This window comes from Vigna angularis, chromosome 10 (genome assembly GCF_016808095.1).
Source record: "Vigna angularis cultivar LongXiaoDou No.4 chromosome 10, ASM1680809v1, whole genome shotgun sequence".
Classification (NCBI taxonomy): domain Eukaryota; kingdom Viridiplantae; phylum Streptophyta; class Magnoliopsida; order Fabales; family Fabaceae; genus Vigna; species Vigna angularis.
Window position 1 is genome coordinate 9,803,572 of NC_068979.1, and position 20,100 is coordinate 9,823,671.

A 20,100-nucleotide genomic window follows, 5' to 3' on the forward strand; every position below is an offset into this window, starting at 1 on the left:
AAAACTATACATATTTGGCTTTTGTCCAGTTAATTTATTTAATTATAAAATTACAAACTTATGCAATTATAAAATTACAAAACTATAAAATCATAAAGTAATAAAATTATGAAATTACGAAATTATAAAGTTATAGAATTATAACATTATAAAATAATATATATTGACTATGAAAATAACAATCACTTAAATAATATAACTGAAAATTTTAATAGTTCAAACTTAATAAATTAATAAAAGTAATTAGGAGTTAAATTGAAAGTTCCTAAATAATTAATAATCAAGCTTAGATCTAATTACAGTATAACTTCAAATTTCTTAAAAATTCATACATCTAAGTTTTTTCTTGTATAAAACTTAAAGATAAAACTTACACACACTTCCACCATAAAAATAAAAGTTTAAAATACTTCCACCACAAAATTAAAAGTTTAAAATTTGATATTTTTATGTATTGTAAATTAATAATTTATTATATTTCCAATTTTGTTTTTTTTTCTTGTGTCACATTTCATTTTTAATAGTAAAATACTACTAAAATGAAATATTACATATATGATAGTGAAACCGCTGTAATAAAACAAAATTACGCAAGATAAGATCTAAACTTGTAGAATTATTTGACTTTTCAATTGTTTCACCCTCATCTTTCGCTTAAGTAATGATAAAGAACATCTCTCTAAGCTCACACCATTAAAGCGATCATCGCAAAAGAGAAAACATATACATAGACTGACAACACAAAAGCAAGGGTAAACCAGTGATAAAAGAGTTCATCGTAATACAATAACATTTCATTATACATTATATTACACACATAATAAACATACATCATAATCATATCACAACATTTGATTTGACTCATGCGTATATAGTATGAATGTCGAACTATGGTGGTTCTTGCACTTGTAGTGGTCTCTACTACTCTGCAAAGCCCTTATCAATGAGTTTCACCCTACTACTAACAAAGTTAGTCCTCAAACGCCCTTTTGCCAACTCGGAAAAGGCCCTTCAGGCTAAGACCTTCTGCTACTCTCCACGACATAATCATCCATCTCTACTTGAGTTAGGCTTATTGAGAGTGTCAATACGAACCACCAATACAAAGCTCCATACATTCATACAACAACAACATAGGGCATCACCATGTATCCTCTCCATAAGAATCATGGAATTACATCCATTAACATCATTCACACAATCAACTACATATTCATCATCAACATGTCCCTCTCATAATCACACACACACACATACTTCACACAAATATTGCATACTATCACTTGAAACCTCTGATTATACATTAAACATCTAGAAACACCCTTACAAGTCATCAGAAGTCACATAATAACATAAATTTTCTTTATAGCATCTTGATACCCACATTAGGTAAGGAAAACAACTTGAAAACTCTCACCAACAACTTTGGAAGGGTCTAAAACCCCCTAAAACGACCTAAAGAACATCCAAAATTGATATCCAAAATCCTAAAAACCCCTCCAAAACTGGTGCAGTGATGCTCAAAGGGCGCTCCAGGGGCTGGCGCTCAGCGCCCTAGCCATTGGAAATCGGCGCTCAACTCTGGTGCCTCTGGAATGGGGCGCCTAGGAGCGCTTAGGGGGCGCCCAAGCCCCATGACAGAACCCAGAATACTTCGAAAAAGGATTTTTATGCTCGAGGAACTTGTTCTATTGATCAAGTTGATTCTTTAAACATTATAATTGATAGGAAAACATATTTATAAGTGGAAATAAGCATCCATTTGATCAGTAGACTCAAGATTAGTTGCATCAAACCGTTTTTGACACTCCAAAATACCTAAACTAAGATTTACATCTTATACACCAAATTTTGCAACCTAACCACTTGAACAAGTCCTAATAGACCCAATAACAGATTACAACTCATCACTTATGGCCCATAACTTCTAATTTGAAATCTCACTAGTTGAAACTCCTAAAATTGAACCTAAAACCATACAAAACTCAATATTTCAACTACTAATTCATTCTACCTCATATTTCTCTTAACTAAGAGTCTAAACAAGTTTCAAATGACTCCATGACAATACTAAACCATCTATTTGCTTATTCCAATACCTATCTCTCAAACTCATCTCTCAAAACCTCTCTTTTTGACTTTAAAATTCAAGAATTGGTTAATTTTCACTCCAACCACTTTGAATTCATTATTAAGCCTCAATACTCTTCGTTATACACAATCATAATAGTAGAATTATTACAACCATGCCATACCAAACATTCAACCATCACATAGTCAATAATCATCATTATACCAAACATTCAACCATCACATAGTCAATAATCATCATTTAAAGGAACTAATACTAACCAAAATATCTAGAATGCGATCAAATCAAATTATCATACATGGAAGCACTAAATTTACAAAACAATCATAATAGAAATATAAACACTAGCTTCCCTTACTTTACACCGGTCAACGCAGCTCTAAAACGTTGACTCCTTCCATAAAATTCAAGAAACTCTAGAAACACTTACAAAACGTTAAATTGAAAATGGAATGAGTCCTTAAAACCTCATATTACAAAAGAATTAGGAAAAAAAACACTAAAATACATGCGACAAAGAATCACTTCGCGTGATTTCAAATTAGAATAAAAAAGGAATCAAATTTTACTTATTTTATTCTAAAAATTGATTAAATAGATACTCTATTCTAAAAATTGATCAAATAGAATTAGAGATTACTCTTGGTTTCTTTTTTTAGATTTTACAAGAATGTACTTTTGCCCTATTTCATACATAATTTCCTTACCAAAAGCATGAAAGGGTTAAGGAAAAGGAAAATCTTGGAGAAAATAATAAATTTTTAACAAACGTTAAATTTATTTATAATATATATTAGTAAAACACATGTTTTCACTTTTTCTATAACTTAATACAATTATAATTATAAAAATAAGTATAATAATTTTTATAATTTAATTATGATACTTTTGATTATTTAGTAAATTATCTTTATTTATTTAATTTAAAAATTAGTTTAATTTAAATAAAACTATAACTTAAAAAGTAAAAGTGAAAAAAAAAATTAACACTAAAAATATTCTCTTTATATATATAGATATAAATCATAAAAAGAAAATATAAAAAATTTATAATTATAGAAAAAATTGAAAGTTAATATTAAATTAGTGTAAAAAATATTTTATTGTCAAAATATCTAGAAATTCCACGTGTATCTCCACGGGCTTGATTGCTTATGCGCGTTCCTGACGCGTAAGGCTAACTCCTTTCATCAACCCTCTTTTTGACCATATATAAGACACATTTTCCCCTTCTTATTCCCAATAATACTTATTATTATAAATACCAATTTCTCTCCCACTTTCTTTCTTTTCATTTTTTTCAATTTCTTCATCGCCTTTCTGCAAAATCTGAATCTGTGAGTTCTTTCTTTTTTCTTTATATTTTCCCAATTATTCGGAACCCTTAAATACCAATTTTCATTCAATTGTGTTTTTTTACCTTCTTCATCTGCACGCAAGTCTCCCTTTTTTTTTTTTGTATATTTGCGATGCTATATTTCTTTTAATTCATGATGTATACAGGAGTGCTGGTTCAATGTTTTTGTGTTATGATTGATAATTCAGCGATGCTTAGGCTAATGTTGTCTGATAACGTTTCTCCTAAAATATGGCACCTTCTGATGTTATTGTGTTTACAATGGCTTAACCAATAAAGATTGTGAAAATTCGGTTTTGCACCCAAGATCTGTGCGGGATTGTTTAATGTTTGTGTTGGATTGGAGAATGCCCATCTTTTTTAATTTGTAAAGCAGTGTTTGTCTTGTGTGGTTTTTTGTTTTCTTTACATATATGTGATTAATGCGTTACTCTTTTAATTTACTGATTCTTGATTGTGAATCATCAGCTTTTACCTTTGAAAGATGGGAGGTGGCAAGGACAAGCATGATGAAGAAGACAAAGGACTGTTCTCAAATCTGGCTTATGGGGTAGCTCATTCTGCCCATGGGTATCCTTCTGGGGGCTACCCTCCTCCAGGGGCGTATCCTCCTCCTCAAGGATACCCATCTGGTCATGGCTACCCTCCACAACAAGGTGGTTATCCTCCAGCTGGTTATCCCCCTGCAGGTTACCCTCCTGCAGGTTACCCTCCTGCCGGGGGTTACCCTCCTGCTGGTTACCCTCCACAACATGGCTATCCTGCGCCATCTGCTCCACATGGTTATCCTGCTCCACATGGTATTATTGCTTCATTTTTATATATCTGTATCAAATCTTTTAATCGACAAATGGTTGCAATTCAATTGTATAACTCTTGAAGTTACACGGAGCTCATGATTTAAAACGATCTTATTGGCATACTGGTGTCTTCTAAACCAAAATATATGCTGTATGATTTACATTACAAGTTTCATTTAACATAAAATTGTTTTGCTGATAACAATTCATGGATGAGTCTGTGTTAACTCTGACTCATGATAATGGGTTGTTAATGCTTTATGGCCACATTGTTGCTCTCAATTGTTGATTAATATATATTGTCTACAATAATGTTTTCAAAATTTCAATATGTATCGTGACTCTCCTCTGCTATATTTGGAATTTGTTGTGTATATTTAAACTCAGTTGACCTATGGATTGCCTATTTAAAACTTTTTTCCCAGCTGTTGGAATTTTCAATAATATACTTGAAGGAAGCTAACTTTCATGCTTTGTCATTAGGATCTCATGGGTCTGGACACAGCGGTGTGGGGACAGGAGCATTGCTTGCAGGTGGTGCTGCGGCAGCAGCAGCTGCCTATGGGGCTCATCATCTTTCCCACGGTCACCATGGATATGGTGGACATGGTGGATATGGACACATGCCGCACGGCAAATTCAAAAACCATGGCAAGTTTAAACACGGGAAATTTGGCAAGCATGGAAAATTTAAGCACGGGAAGTTCGGCAAGGGTATGTTCAAGAAGTGGAAATGATGATAGTTTGAGTATATGCAACAGCTATTCTAAATGCTGGTGCGGATTGCCTTTATAAATAAACTCTACTTTGTTTGATGTCCATCCATACTTTGGTGGAACTCTAGTGTTTTTAATTATTTTTTAGTCAGACAAAGATGCATCATCGATTCCTTATGAACGGCAAATAGATCCCTGGATGATATGTGCGAGGTTGCAGTTCCTTTAGCAAAGGATTGATTAATGTCTATTGTGTTTTCTTGTGTGTACCATTTTAGTTTTAGCCTGGGTTGATTCTACTGAAATGAGAATGGATTCATGACTGTCTTTATAAGAAGACATTAAACCCAATATCTTGTATGTATGGTTTATATCTTGTATATACTGTATGTTGTGTATATATATGTACTGGTTAAAATAGTTCAAGGGTGGTTTATATATATAACAACTAGTATTCTGGTGAATGCTGTTTGAATGGGACAAAGTCAAAAGGGTTGTCTTCACACCATCTATTCATCACCATTTTGTCCTCCTTTTCCCCTTGTAGAGGTTTAGACTTGATCCATGGCAGGTTTCATCTGCGCATCCAATTTTTCTATTTACCTTTTTTAAATAATAAAATTAATATGACATGTATGTTCATTTTAAATTTAAATGTTTATTTCTTATTGTTACATATGATATACTTTATTCTATTTCTTTCTACTGTAGAGTAAGAAATGTTATTTTTTAGTATGAATGGCAACTTATATCTTTTATTTTATTGTGTAAGGATTAAAAGCTGTTTTATAAAATTGTTATGTAAAATAAAAATAATTTAAGTTGATTTTAATTCTTCAAATTTCAGAACTTGTTAAGCCTGTTAGTTTTTTTCTGAAGGCAAGAACATAACATGTAAATTAGTGGCCTAATGGTAGTAAGCCGTTGTATCTTCTGTTTAACTATTTGGTATAGAATGCTCATGAACACTAAAGTTGGAGTAGTACTGCAACATAAATAAATGACCTGCATCGATTTGTGACTGTGCTTTATTTATTCATTTTATAAGAGCAGAAAGCAAGAGATTGCAGGAATTGGTATCAGGGTACTGCATTGATTCATCAGTATAATTTTATTTTATTTTCCGGAGGGGTCTGTTTAGCACATTATAGAGTTTTATTTTGTTTTTAGATCAGAACAAATTAAATTAAACCTAGTTTCCTTGTTTGGTTTAAACTTGCAAACCGATTGATTAAAAGTGTTATTGTTATATTTTCTTTGCTTCTAAGCTTTTCTCGAACTTAACTGCATGCATACATATATATATATATATATATATATATATATATATATATATATATATATATATATATATATATATATATATATATATAATAAATATTTGATAAGTTTTAGTGTTGTATTAATTATACAATTTTCATACTAATTTTGAAACATTTTTAACTAAGACGATTTTACTTTTATTCAAATTTAAATAATTGTATTATTTAATAAAATATATGATTGTATAATTTTTAATAAGAAGTGATTGCATAATCCATTAATTTAAAAATAATATCAAAATTTATTAATTTTTTATATCATTATTTATGTTTATTTAAATTATGTTTTTTGTACATAAAACTATAACCGACACATACACAAAAAACCATGAGGTTACCCATGCAATAAAAATAATGTTAATTACATCCCATTGACAAATATAAAAAAGGAATGGATATTCCTGTAACTACATGAGCAAGAGAAAGGCCATATTGCACTTTTATCATTTTTTTTACCATAACAGAATAAATTACTATAAATCAAGTTACAAAATAACGGTTACAAACATTAAAAGTGAGACAATAAAAATTTATATGAAAAATAGTTATAAAATTATTATTTTATTGATTGTTATAATTATAAAACTGAAGAAATAGTTATCGATATTAAAAGTAAAATAAGAAGAAAATAGATGAAAAAATCAATTAAAATAAGTATAGCTGTAATTTAGTCTTAACTATGTCGGTTAGTGAGGTAGTGTATAACATTTTGAATTATGACATAAGCTTAGAAATAAGAAAACAGTAAAAAATGATAGTAATATTTTCGCTGTAATAATCTTTTCATGTTATTTATTAAATTTTATTATCAATTTATTAAATTTCATATCATATCTATGTAATTTTATTTCAGTAAAATTAATATTAGATTATTTCAAGGCAGTTAGCTTACAAAAATAACTACAAAATATTTGTCATATGTAACATCTCAATTAAATAATATAAATACTATAAAGAAACTATCACATAATTAACAAAATACAATTAGTAAACTTAAAAATATATAAAATATCAATAAATTATCCAACATAACTATACATAATATATGTATTTAGAAAGCTCTAAAGAAGAGTAACATAGAGTTTCTCAAAATATAACTATATTAAACTAATTAGAATGTTTCAATTATATATTTGGACTATCACTTCTAGCACATACTCCATCAAGACATCTTCATCATATGTTCACACCAACCAGATTATCATTGCAAAAGAAATCAAACACACACAAACAAACAAGCATGAAACACACAAAAAGGGATAACTAATGTTAAAAAGAAATAAACACATAATATCATAATTTATCATACATCACATTTTACACACAAAGTTAAACAAATATCTTAATAATGCCATGAACCTAGACTTGACCATTCGAATATAGTATGAATGTCGAGTTATGGCAAATCATGCACTTGTGGTGACCTCTATTGCTCTGTAGAGCCATTACTAATGTGTTTCATCGTATCACACACACAATGTTAGTTCGTTACGCATATTAGAGCACCTAGACTTGGACCTCCAACTACTCTCACTACATGATTCACTCTTCTCTAATTGAGAATAAATGCATACACTCATACAAACAACACTTGATACAACCACTTAGAATTTCTCCTTAGAAACTTTTATTCCATCACACCTTGATACATACATCAACCTCATTCACAACCATTAATAACATTTCGTAAAGCATACTAAACATATTATACAATATCATTCAATCCTTAAGAGAACCCACAAAAACCAAAATTAGGAGAAAACAAAGAAAAAAACCATGCAAACTAGCGTTGAGCGGCACCTCCTCACTGTTGAGTGTCATTCCTCTCGCATTTTTGGCGCCTGAGCGCCACCCGTTGCAGTTGGGCGCCAAACCTCTCGCAATTTTAGCGCTTAGGCTCCACCGACTATGCTGAACGCCACACTAGAATGTAAAATAACTCTAATTTCACCTTAATTGCTCTTCACACTTATCTAACTAATTAATATGACCTCTTAGACACTATGAACGATTTAAAAACATGTTTCCAATTCAAAATAAATATCCCAAACCAATTAACTACTCCAAATCACCTAATCTCACTTCTACTCTTTCTATTTCATAAATTAACAACTTAGGGGTCTAAACCAGTTAGAAATGATCCAACTATAGACCCCAAACCCTCTACTTCAGCCTAAACCTACTACATTAGAATTTTACTAGCCAAAATCGCTAAACTTGAACCTGAAACCTTCTAAAATCACCTTATTTACCAACCATCTTTTCTATTTCAGATTTATATTCACTTAAGGTTCAAATAAGTTTCAAATGACCCTAAAACAAACCCAAGGACTCGATTCTTCCCATTTAACCCTTACTTCACAAACTCACCTATCAAAACCCCATATTTAAGGTCTAAAACTCAACTTACACTTTGTATACTCTTTATTTCTCAATACAACACTAATTTTATATCATTAAACTCCACAACCACAACATTCATCATATAAATTATGTCTAACACATAATCATTCAATGTCAACAATCATCATTTGGTCAAACATGCCCATCTAACAACAATTTACATTAACAATCATTTGAGTCACAATAATTCAACATACACTAACTACACACATTAATAACTATCATTTTATACTTCATAATGCAAAATAAAACGAACACTAGCTTCCTTTACCTAGTTAGGAAAAAATACCGCAGTTTTATACAACGCACTACCCTTATCTCACCTCAAGGAACTCTAGAAACACCTACAAACTACATAACAATGATCAAAGTAAGTTCTTAGGACCTTTGATCAACAAGGAGCTAGAAAAAGAGCTTAGATGACACATCCTAGAAATCCTAATTACATGTTTCTTAAACTAAGAATTAAAGAAAAATAGTAAAATCTTACTTGCTCTAAAATTAAAATTGATCGATAGATGATGGAGAGTGCACTATTGTGATCTCCTAGACACATTATGATCGTAAAAACAATGTGTTGATAGGGGGAGTTATCCAACCCTTAATATCTATGTTTCTTATGATGAACAAAATAATGATTTTATAGTTTCTTGAACAAAAAATAGCATAACAATTGTTTTATCTTTATTGTGTTTGTGCTTGATATATGAATTCATTGTTTGTATATGAATCATGCCTTAAACAGATTGAACATATCATTTCTAGTAGAAATAATCAATTAAGCAATGTATATAATCTGTTAGATTTCTTCACATATCATTGTATGCTTAACAAGGGCAAACAGTTGTGTAGTAATCGATTACATAAGTTGGGCAATCAATTAAAACACGAAGCTATGCCAATATATGTTTCATTCGTGTATTGGTCTATTTAGAATGAAAGTTGATTTGAAAATTTGCTTAAGTGTTGACATAACCGATTACATAAGTTTCATAATCGGTTAAATATGTTTTATATGTCAAAATAAATTTCATTTAAAGCCTGAACTATTTTAACGGTCAAATGAATTTATTGTTGACTTATGAGAATTATATAATCGATTGCATGTGTTGTATAATCTGTTAAAATCAAAATAAGAAAACCTGGGAGAATCTGTTAAAGTAGAAGAAAAAGTTTAACATATTACATAAATTTCTTAATCGATTATATTGCGTTAGGATTCAGAAAATCGTATAAATAATTGTCTTGTGCATTGTTTCAAAACAATTCAATTGCAATCAATTTCATAACTAACTATTTTTTGAGTTTTTATTACAAGAGCGTCCAATAATTTTCTTGAGGAATCAATGATCAATTTGGGTTTCATATACATCAAGATTCTATCAAGAAAGTATGTTGAATAGTTCTGATTCGATCTACACTATTGAGTGTGTTTAGAATATCATATTCATCTTATACAATCTGTGTTTTGTGTTCATGTGCTAGTGTGCTAAGAGAGTTGTGATTGTTCTCTGTGAGAGTTGGGATTGTTCTCAAGGTGTTGAGAGTTGGGATTGTTCTCAAGGTATTGAGAGAGTTGTGATTGTTCTCTATGTGGTAAGAGTGTGAGAGTGTTCACCTCTTGTTTTGCTATAGTGATTTTGAGTGTGGTGAGAAGTACATTGAGAGGGAATATCTTTGTATTCTTGTAACTCTATCATTATAGTGGAAGTCCTTCAACTAAGGTTGTTGAAGGAAGACTGAATGTAGGTTTGACCGAACCAGTGTAAATTTATTGTGTTAATCTTTCTCTATCCTTTTCTCTTATATTGGTGATTCATCATTTCTTGTGTTATTGATTTCAAGAAAACCAAAAATTTTGTAAAGCTTTCGAAAAGATCAATTTTTTTAAGGCAAAATCCAATTCACCTCCTCTCGGTTTAAGATATAAGACATCTCTTTTCTAACAAAATGAGCCAAAAGTAAAAAAGTCTTAGAAAGAAGGGTTAAGAAACTCGGATAAAGAGGTATAGAGATGGTGAGTGTTTTAGATAATGAAAAATGTTTATAAAGTTCTATTTATATTATTGAATTATTTTAATATTAAAATACTCAGTCTGATTATTTTAAAACACTATCAACTTTAATATTCTATTTTTTAAGATTTTACTACATGAGTTTAGTAATGGTATGTTCATAAACATCTTATCAAACCCGAAAGAATTCAAATATATATTTCAACAAAACAGCTTTTGTAGTGGTTCCATCTTAATGTTGGATATACTTTTAATGATTAGAAATGTTAGATATACTTTTAATGATTAGAAATTATGTTAGACATAATTAATGACAATATTGTTATAAAATTTACAGTACATGATCGTTTATTATTGAAAAAATGTAAATATTTTTCATACTTTTTATTTTTATATTAAGTTAAAAAATCACCGATAACTTAATCTCAATATACGTTATTAGATATAGTTGTTCTATAGTGTTTCTTGAGTATACTATAACAATTTAAATTTCTTTAAAGATAATTTGCATACATATAGATGTAAGGGAAAAACTGATATCTAAAGAATATTGATTTTAGTTTTATGTATCTTTTTTCATTTTCAAGATAATCTAATACTAGTTCTTTCGTGAAAGGATCTTCGAGTGAAAAAATTGGAATATTGTGTACGAAAGCATATTTTAAGAACAACCACTCAATTTGAATTAGTATGAAAATTCATGTTTTTCCCTTTAATTTTTTCAGTCTCAATAATCAATATATATTATGTATTATCTGAAAAATATAAAAAATAAAAGAAAAAATAAATAAAATAAACAAGTGAAAAAATAACACAAACAAATTTGTTTTAGAGATGATTACTTCCCAACAATGTTTCTTTTGTTTTGAAATACAAATATGATTCATATTTTTCAAAAAATAATTAAATAGTATTAACTATGAAAAATGAGTTAAAAAGAAACCATCTAATTTAACGAACCATGTATTATAGTTGATGTTTAGTGATTTGTTTAATCAATTCAAGTTATTAAAATTAGTTTTGGTCGTTCTATTGTTATAAAATAAATTAATGCATTTTTAAACTTTTAATTTTATACTATATTTTAGCGAAAGGAGTTTATAATGAAAAAAAAACACAAAGTTTGACCTATAATGTATTTTAAATTCAATATTTCATCTAGATCAAATACTATTATATATTTTTATATGACAATGTTTAATTTATTGTGATATTATAATATTGTTTAACGTAATTTGATATTAAATTTAATTTATCGTGAGGGACAAGAATTAATTAATTAATTTTTACTTGAAAATAGTCATATACTTATTGAATATGTATTAGGATGATACGATAAAAACCTAAAAAATACATTTTAAGTGTAGTATTAGTTTTAATTATTTTAATATACATTTTTAATATAAATAGTTTTGTTATAAGCGAGTTTTATAATTTTAAAACACATTATTTATCTTATGAAATTTGACCTGTTGAGTTGGGTTAGACGAGTTGAATTGTCCTTAGTAATTGTAATAGTAATTGTATGTTGAATTGGAGACATGTGTGTATATTTGAGATGTCATTTAAGATGATTTGAGTCATTGAATTATGTATAATATGATGTTTGGTTGTTTAAGCACACTTGATTAGTGTTAAACTGGTCTTGCAGTGTTGGAATTACATAAATCTACTGAATCCTATTTTTTAGAATTATGCAAACTCGTTGGACGAATTTATTTTTGTTGGGCGAAGTCAAAGTTAGAGAATTCACTAACTTGATAGTCGCTAAGCGAGAATATACTCGTTGGGCGACTTTTGAGAGGATTTAAATCAATAAGTTCCATTGATATTCCGTTGACTGAGCAATCTAGTCGTTGGGCGAGTGTGTTGTCAGACACTACTCATCGAGAGAACAAATGTGGTGGCTAAGTGAAAATATCATAATTTTAACTAAGTTTACCTATACCTTTTATGATGTGCTTAATGTATGTGATTATGTGAATGATGAAACGATAGTTGGTTAATAACATGATTGTGAATATGTATGATATTTATTCATGTATGAGATTGTGATGATGATGAGTTTATTATTGGTTGTGAATATGATATATGTGTTTGGAGTAATTCCATAAATCTCGTGGAAAGATTTTATGGTGGCGTTTTAGCAGTGTATGTATTGATGTAGAGATTCTGACTTTGGGGTTATTTTAACACTCCAATAACCATCAAATCTCAAGCAGAGAAGGGTGTGGTATGTCGTGAGAAGTAACAGGAAGTTTTAGTTTAGGAGTTTTACCTTGGCCTAAGGCGTGAATGAACTAACATTGTGTATGGTAGAATGAAACTTATTGACTCTGCAAAATAGTAGAGGCCAAACATAATCTACCAGAGTCCAACATCAATACACGTGTCCCGACGGTCAAGTATAATATATATATGATTGCATGTATTAAGATTAATATGAATATTTATAAGTGTTAATATTTATATAAATGTTGTATGTTTACTCTTTTCAGCGCATTAATAGTTCATTCTTTATTTTCTGTTTGTTTGGTAAATGTGATTTGATAAATATGTTTTAGTTGACAATGTAAAGAATGAGAGAAAACAATAACTTAATTAAGATTTCTTCTATTATATAATTTTTTTAAGTTTTAGAAAAAAATAAAAATAAAAATGATAGCCTTTTAATGTGTATATAACTTCCTATACTCACTCTAGGAGTGGATGACTATATTTTGTAGATGAGTGTAATTTAAGAAATGTATTTTTGTCTCACCTGCCTCTGGAATATCACTCATGTAAGTTTTATTTAGTAATTTTTTTCTATTAAAATATAATTTTATAGGTACTGAATTTATTTCCGTTTTTTGACAAAAAAAATATATTACATCAATTAAATATAAAAATTATTTAATGTTTTCATTGTATATACCGCTTTTGGCGCGTGTACTTATCTTTATACTTCTTTTCATTTTAAATTATTAAAATAACTTTAGCTCATTAATGTAAAAACACTTTATTTATATTAATATAGTTTATTCTCAAAATTTTGTAGTTTATTTTTAAGTACACATTATATTTTTACTTTTCTTCTATAATCGTTTCACATATGTAGTAATTATTAATATTTTTATTTGGTATTTATATATAACTATAAAACTTTTATCAAGATATTAAAGAAAACATGTATATCATTTTAATATAATTTTTTATATTTTATATTTTTTATATTTTTTATAAAAAGTGTTTAATTAATATCTAAAATAATGAAAAGACAAATATAAATATAACAATGAATAAGAAAATGTTGCAAAAATTTCATAATTATTAAATTTATACCAGGATGAATTTTTACTTGAAATGATCGCTCTCGTTAATGCAACGCCATCGCCATTAGTACCAGAAATAATTAAAAAGAACATGAAATGTAAAGACAAAATAAAAAAATAATATATAGTTTAATATTACCTTTTTCAATATTAAACACTTTTTCACATAATAAATATATACAAATTAAAATTATTATTTTGTAAGAAATTTAAAGTGTTATAAAACTGTTATGTAATAACAATAGTTCTTTATAATCAAATACTATTATTGTGATTAATTATCATGATTAAAAAGACTTTTTTGTTTATACAGTAAGACTCTAGTACAAGAATCCGTGTAAAACCGACCCGATAGTGAAACCGACCCATATACCCAATTTCAGTGCAGGTTGAAGCAGGTAACCCTAATGCTATATGCTTTTCTGAAACGTTCTCACCACACGCCTTTTCTTTGTCACGGCTCTGCTCTTTTCCTTTTGAAAGGGTAAACGAATCTCGTCCTCTTCAACTCTTCCACCGCCATGGCCGATCGCTTGACGCGTATTGCCATAGTTAGCAACGACAGGTGCAAGCCCAAGAAGTGTCGCCAGGAGTGCAAGAAGAGTTGTCCAGTGGTCAGAACCGGTAAGATCTGATTCTTCCCCCTTTCGATGCCAAACCCTAATTTTCCTCATTTCCTCAATTCGGACGGCTTTACGGGGGACTCGCTGTCATTACAGGTAGATTGTGTATTGAGGTTACTTCAGCTTCGAAGATTGCTTACATTTCTGAGGAATTGTGCATTGGATGCGGTATTTGTGTTAAGGTAATTTTGGAAACGCTGTTACTGTGTTTTCAGGTGGTACTTTTTTTATGTGATGAGATTGTTGTTTGTTTGTGTAGAAATGTCCTTTTGAAGCTATTCAGATTATCAACTTGCCAAAGGACTTGGATAAGGATACTACTCACAGATACGGTCCCAATACTTTTAAGCTGCATAGGTTAGTCCATTGTATTGTTTTGTAGTAAAAATTTGAGGCTGTGGGTTTTGTTGTTTGTGATTAACTGTATTGTATTGTGTTGTGGTGGCAGGTTGCCGGTGCCAAGGCCCGGACAGGTGCTTGGATTGGTCGGGACGAATGGGATTGGGAAGTCCACTGCCCTTAAAGTTTTGGCTGGGAAGTTGAAGCCGAACTTGGGTCGATTTACTGTAATAGCCGGAACTTGCCTTTCTTTACTGCTTTACTGTTTGGGTTTTGGGTTGCTCTTGTTGATTTTTGTTCTTGGTGGCAGAATCCCCCTGACTGGCAGGAAATTTTGACATACTTTCGAGGATCTGAATTGCAGAATTACTTTACTCGTATTCTCGAGGATGATTTGAAGGTGAAATCTGCATCCCCGTTTAATATGTATTAATGGTTTAGTCTCTGGCAGTCTAATACTGACTAGATAGTGTGCTCATTGATACCAGTGTGATTTAATGATCTGGATTTGTTTTCTTCTTCCCATTATTCTACTCGCTGGACCAATTGCCAATTATGTGATGTTAGTCCGTGGAACTAGTCTGTTATAATTGGTTTGACTGAGAGGGATGAATTAATTTTGGGATTGGGAACGTAGTTGGGATATTGATAATGTCTGGGAATGAAGTTAGGAGAGTTTATTATTGTATTGCAACTTTTTTTATGGTGGAGTGCAGTGTGGGAAGGCAACTATCCATCCCAAAATTTTGACCGATGGTGATGCCTGATAGTCGGAGAAGCATGATGTATTTAACGGAAAATAACATCATATATTTATACACTACACCCCCCTCCCCCTCCCCCCAAAAGTGCACTTAAAAACTGTAGGTATTACAATAAAAGAGAAGTAATAGATTTATATATGAAGATCAATAAACTATAAACATTTAAAATTAATATATAGGTATCCAAAGGTAATATCATAAATCTCAAAATAGTTAATTAGTTCATTATCATTAGAAAAGTAAACAATCAAGTTCAAGTATAAAGCTGAATGGTTAGAGCACAAGTTGATTAATGCTATATCTATTGCTCTATTTGGTTTGTTTTAAATACTAATTAACCAAATTACTGAATGACTCTTTGTCATACATTGATTGATACATCAAAATGCCATATTTTAAGAAATAAAGTGTCTCACTACATATCATAAAATGCATATTTTAAGGTAGAGTACATATACATGTTAGCTTATCAAATGCCACTAATTGATAGGGATATGGGTCAATTGTCAATCCAAGTTGATGTGACTAAACATTGACTAGTTTGTAGTTGGAGTCAAAATGGGAGACATGGAGGGGGGAAGTCTAATATAATGTTATAAGTGAGTCAACCGCCAGGTGTCTCAGATCTTTTAGTCTTTTCCTTGTTTTAATTCCATACATGCTCATGTGAGAAATTCATTCATTGTTACTATTCTTTGAAAATTCACTTCCTGAAATTAATGTAATGTTCAAGAATGGAATAATTTGTGTTTTGTCCTACATATTTATTATGGTCATAAAAAATTTGAAGGCCTTGTAATATATAAAGACGTGTGATTGAACTGAAGGCATTGTAATTCCTCTGTAGTTATCCTACATAATTTTTAACCTTTCTGAAAATTTTATCTTGTCCTTACTGGCTGTCTCACTTTTGCCGTGCATACATTTTTCTGAATATTTGTTCATTAAAATCTAGTTAGTTGAATTTTTTTTCCAGATCACACTAAAACAGTGTTATGATTAAAATATGGCTTTTCTTTTTTTATATATATAGTATCACCAATCTTGGTATGTTGACCACATTTGGCCAGGTATTTATATTTTAATATATCTGTATATGATTTATGTAGGCTATCATCAAGCCTCAGTATGTTGACCATATTCCAAAAGCTGTGCAAGGAAATGTGGGCCAGGTGCTAGACCAGAAAGATGAGAGAGACATGAAGAAGGAGCTTTGTGCAGATCTTGAGCTTAATCAAGTTATAGATCGTAATGTTGGGGATCTTTCAGGTGGTGAGCTCCAAAGGTTTGCCATTGCGGTTGTTGCAATCCAGAATGCTGAGATATACATGTTTGATGAACCGTCCAGTTATCTTGATGTGAAACAGAGGCTGAAAGCTGCACAAGTTATTCGATCATTGCTCAGGCCTAATAGGTTTTTTGCCCTTTTCTCTTAGTATTACATGCTTAAAAATGTCTGTATCATATGTCCTTCACCAAACAACTTCCAATATAAATTTGAATATGTTTGCTTCTCTCTTTTTCCAGTTATGTAATTGTTGTAGAGCACGATCTTAGTGTCTTGGACTACTTATCAGACTTTATTTGCTGTCTATATGGCAAACCTGGTGCATATGGAGTGGTGACACTTCCTTTCTCTGTCAGAGAAGGAATTAACATCTTCTTGGCTGGCTTTGTTCCGACAGAAAATCTGAGGTTCCGGGATGATTCGCTAACCTTCAAGGTATATTATGCTTCTTGCATCTCCCTTCTCTCATTTTCTTATTATTTTAAACCATTCTGGTGAGGTAAATGAAAATATTTGGTGCTGAAATTTAGTGGTGACTGTTTCAACATGCAAAAAATGTTAGGGAAAAACTGAATATTCTGTATGTGGGAGCTCACTGAATATATTCGGCAAAAATTACTTCATGTAGTGTCACATCATTTATATTATTAGATGCTCATATTTTCTACACCTTAAAAGGTAAATATTTTTAAATTAAACATTATAAATCAGTGCTTATTTTTCATTACTGTATGTTTCAGTACTGAGTTTTTAAATTTTATCAAACGCACCCTGCTCTCTTGCTGTGTCTAGGTTGCTGAGACTCCACAGGAAAGTGCTGAGGAAGCTCAGACATATGCTCGATATAAATACCCAACAATGACCAAAACTCAAGGCAATTTTAAACTTCGTGTAGTTGAAGGAGAATTTACTGATTCTCAGATTATTGTGATGCTGGGTGAGAATGGGACGGGAAAGACAACATTCATTCGTATGCTGGTATTCTTTTGGTCATACTTCGTTCTCAATGAAACTAAGTAATTCTTATTGCTTTGGTGTTCACCTTGCTTTGGTATTATTCAGGCTGGTTTATTGAAACCTGACAGCATAGAAGGTGGATCTGATGTGGAGATGCCTGAATTTAATGTTTCGTACAAGCCTCAGAAGATTAGTCCGAAGTTCCAATCAACTGTTAGGCACTTGCTACATCAAAAAATACGTGATGCATATACTCATCCCCAGTTTGTTTCAGATGTGATGAAGCCACTTCTTATCGAACAGTTAATGGACCAAGAAGTGGTGAATCTTTCTGGAGGAGAGTTGCAGCGAGTTGCTCTGTGTCTCTGTCTTGGCAAGGTATTATAAGCTTCATCCATGATAACTGTTTGAGATTATTTATTCACCTGAATCCTTGTTGCTCTTTTCATATATTTCTTTCTCTATACATACTTTGAATACTTCCTGTTTTCTATAGGCAACTAGTGTCAAGTTTGGTGTCATTCCATAAGGTGAAAATGAGTTTGGTGCTAATCCTGTTGTCAACTTTTGTGGGATTGCATGGATTTGTTGCATGCCTCCAGAATCTAGATAGAAATAATGTTCCTGGTGCCTTACTGTTCTACTTTAGTGGCCTGTAGACATATCCATGCTAATTATGTGGCCTGATTGTTTGAATTGTATCACTTGGTTTTGTTGTGTGCTTTGATCACCCTTAAGATGCATGCATGCCTCTTGTTTCTGATCTGTTGCTATCCTACCATAACAGCCTGCAGATATCTATCTGATAGATGAGCCAAGTGCATATCTAGATTCTGAACAGCGAATTCATGCTGCCAAAGTGATCAAGAGGTTTATTCTTCATGCAAAGAAAACGGCTTTTGTCGTTGAGCATGATTTCATCATGGCAACTTATCTCGCAGACAGAGTTATTGTTTATGCTGGTCAACCATCAATTGATTGTGTTGCAAATTCTCCTCAATCATTGTTGTCTGGGATGAACCTTTTCTTATCGGTGAGTTTCATACCTTGGTTCCTATACTTTTTTCGTTTTGATCTGTTGTGCCTTTTGCTTATACATGCATAATATGTATAATGTAATCCTTCATTTCTGCAGCATCTTGATATCACATTTAGAAGGGACCCAACTAATTTTCGCCCAAGGATCAACAAACTTGATTCAACCAAGGACAGAGAACAAAAGTCTGCTGGGTCTTATTATTACCTTGATGACTGATTCCATACTCACAGACTGGTTCGTCCTTGTGCATTTTTATTCCTCTTAAAATGCATTACGTGGCACATGGAAACTGACTATATTTTGTGATGTTGCAGTTGTTCTTTCACCATTACAACATTGCATCAGTTTGAGCTTTTCATGGGATCTCAGATTTAGTTAATTTGATGCCTTGAAATATAAGATTGCCATTTTTACCAATGGCATCTTTCTCAGTGAATAGAAGAGCCTGCATACATGCTTATGTTGGTTGGTGCATTTGTACATTTACCCTTATATTACTGCAGTTACTTATCACCAGTTTTGCTACTACTTGGGTGGGTGAATCTGAATATTACATGGGTTTAATTGGTCGAGATTGGAACATCATGACGTCAGATGGGGTTTATCGCCACTTTGGCACATAATTTCAGTTGAGTATGTAACGAAGTTTACTTTCATTTAGATAGATATCTCCTGTTTGGAATATATTGCCGTTGAGAAAGTTGTTAATCTTGATGAATATTGTTTTCCTCTTGAAAAGTGGAGATTATTGTTGATTTAATGATTCAATTGTTAGACAAAATACAATAGAAGTATATTCGTTGTGATTTCTTCCGACAATTTTATTAAACGGTAGTTTCAACTGACACTTTTTTCTTGTGGATCATCCTGTTTTGTGGTTAGGGATATAGCAGAAATTTTGAAATGAGCACATAAAAATCTTTTCATAATTTATGAATTATTTCATTTATTCTTATTTTCGTTTCTTTTCATTTCATTCACTTGCAATAAGAAATAACCACAAAACCTATCAAATATGAATATTTGGTAACATAATAAGATTGTTACTAGTTTAGTTTAATTATAATTTAG

General features: G+C 30.9%; 2 protein-coding genes across 2 annotated transcripts; both read left to right on the forward strand.

The window, feature by feature from the left end:
• The first annotated feature begins 3,294 nt into the window (after positions 1 to 3,294).
• LOC108334647 (glycine-rich protein A3) lies at positions 3,295 to 5,316 on the forward strand. Its single transcript, XM_017570543.2, has 3 exons — positions 3,295 to 3,429; positions 3,918 to 4,249; positions 4,733 to 5,316. The coding sequence occupies exons 2-3, from the start codon at positions 3,934 to 3,936 to the stop codon at positions 4,984 to 4,986; spliced, it is 570 nt and encodes a 189-aa protein (XP_017426032.1). The 5' UTR covers positions 3,295 to 3,429; positions 3,918 to 3,933; the 3' UTR covers positions 4,987 to 5,316.
• A 9,104-nt stretch (positions 5,317 to 14,420) lies between these two features.
• On the forward strand, positions 14,421 to 19,789 carry LOC108335878 (ABC transporter E family member 2). Its single transcript, XM_017572069.2, has 12 exons — positions 14,421 to 14,643; positions 14,739 to 14,824; positions 14,902 to 14,999; positions 15,091 to 15,208; positions 15,292 to 15,381; positions 16,855 to 17,159; positions 17,273 to 17,468; positions 17,826 to 18,011; positions 18,096 to 18,368; positions 18,778 to 19,023; positions 19,126 to 19,263; positions 19,344 to 19,789. Exons 1-11 carry the CDS (start codon positions 14,541 to 14,543, stop codon positions 19,243 to 19,245), a joined length of 1,821 nt encoding a protein of 606 aa, XP_017427558.1. The 5' UTR covers positions 14,421 to 14,540; the 3' UTR covers positions 19,246 to 19,263; positions 19,344 to 19,789.
• The last annotated feature ends 311 nt before the right edge of the window (positions 19,790 to 20,100 follow it).

Coding starts and splice junctions, on each gene's coding strand:
- LOC108334647 (XM_017570543.2), top strand. CDS start 3,934: ATGGGAGGTGGCAAGGACAAGCATGATGAAGAAGACAAAGGACTGTTC. Junction 4,250..4,732: donor TGGTTATCCTGCTCCACATG/GTATTATTGCTT, acceptor CTTTGTCATTAG/GATCTCATGGGTCTGGACAC.
- LOC108335878 (XM_017572069.2), top strand. CDS start 14,541: ATGGCCGATCGCTTGACGCGTATTGCCATAGTTAGCAACGACAGGTGC. Junction 14,825..14,901: donor GATGCGGTATTTGTGTTAAG/GTAATTTTGGAA, acceptor TTGTTTGTGTAG/AAATGTCCTTTTGAAGCTAT. Junction 15,209..15,291: donor CGAACTTGGGTCGATTTACT/GTAATAGCCGGA, acceptor TCTTGGTGGCAG/AATCCCCCTGACTGGCAGGA.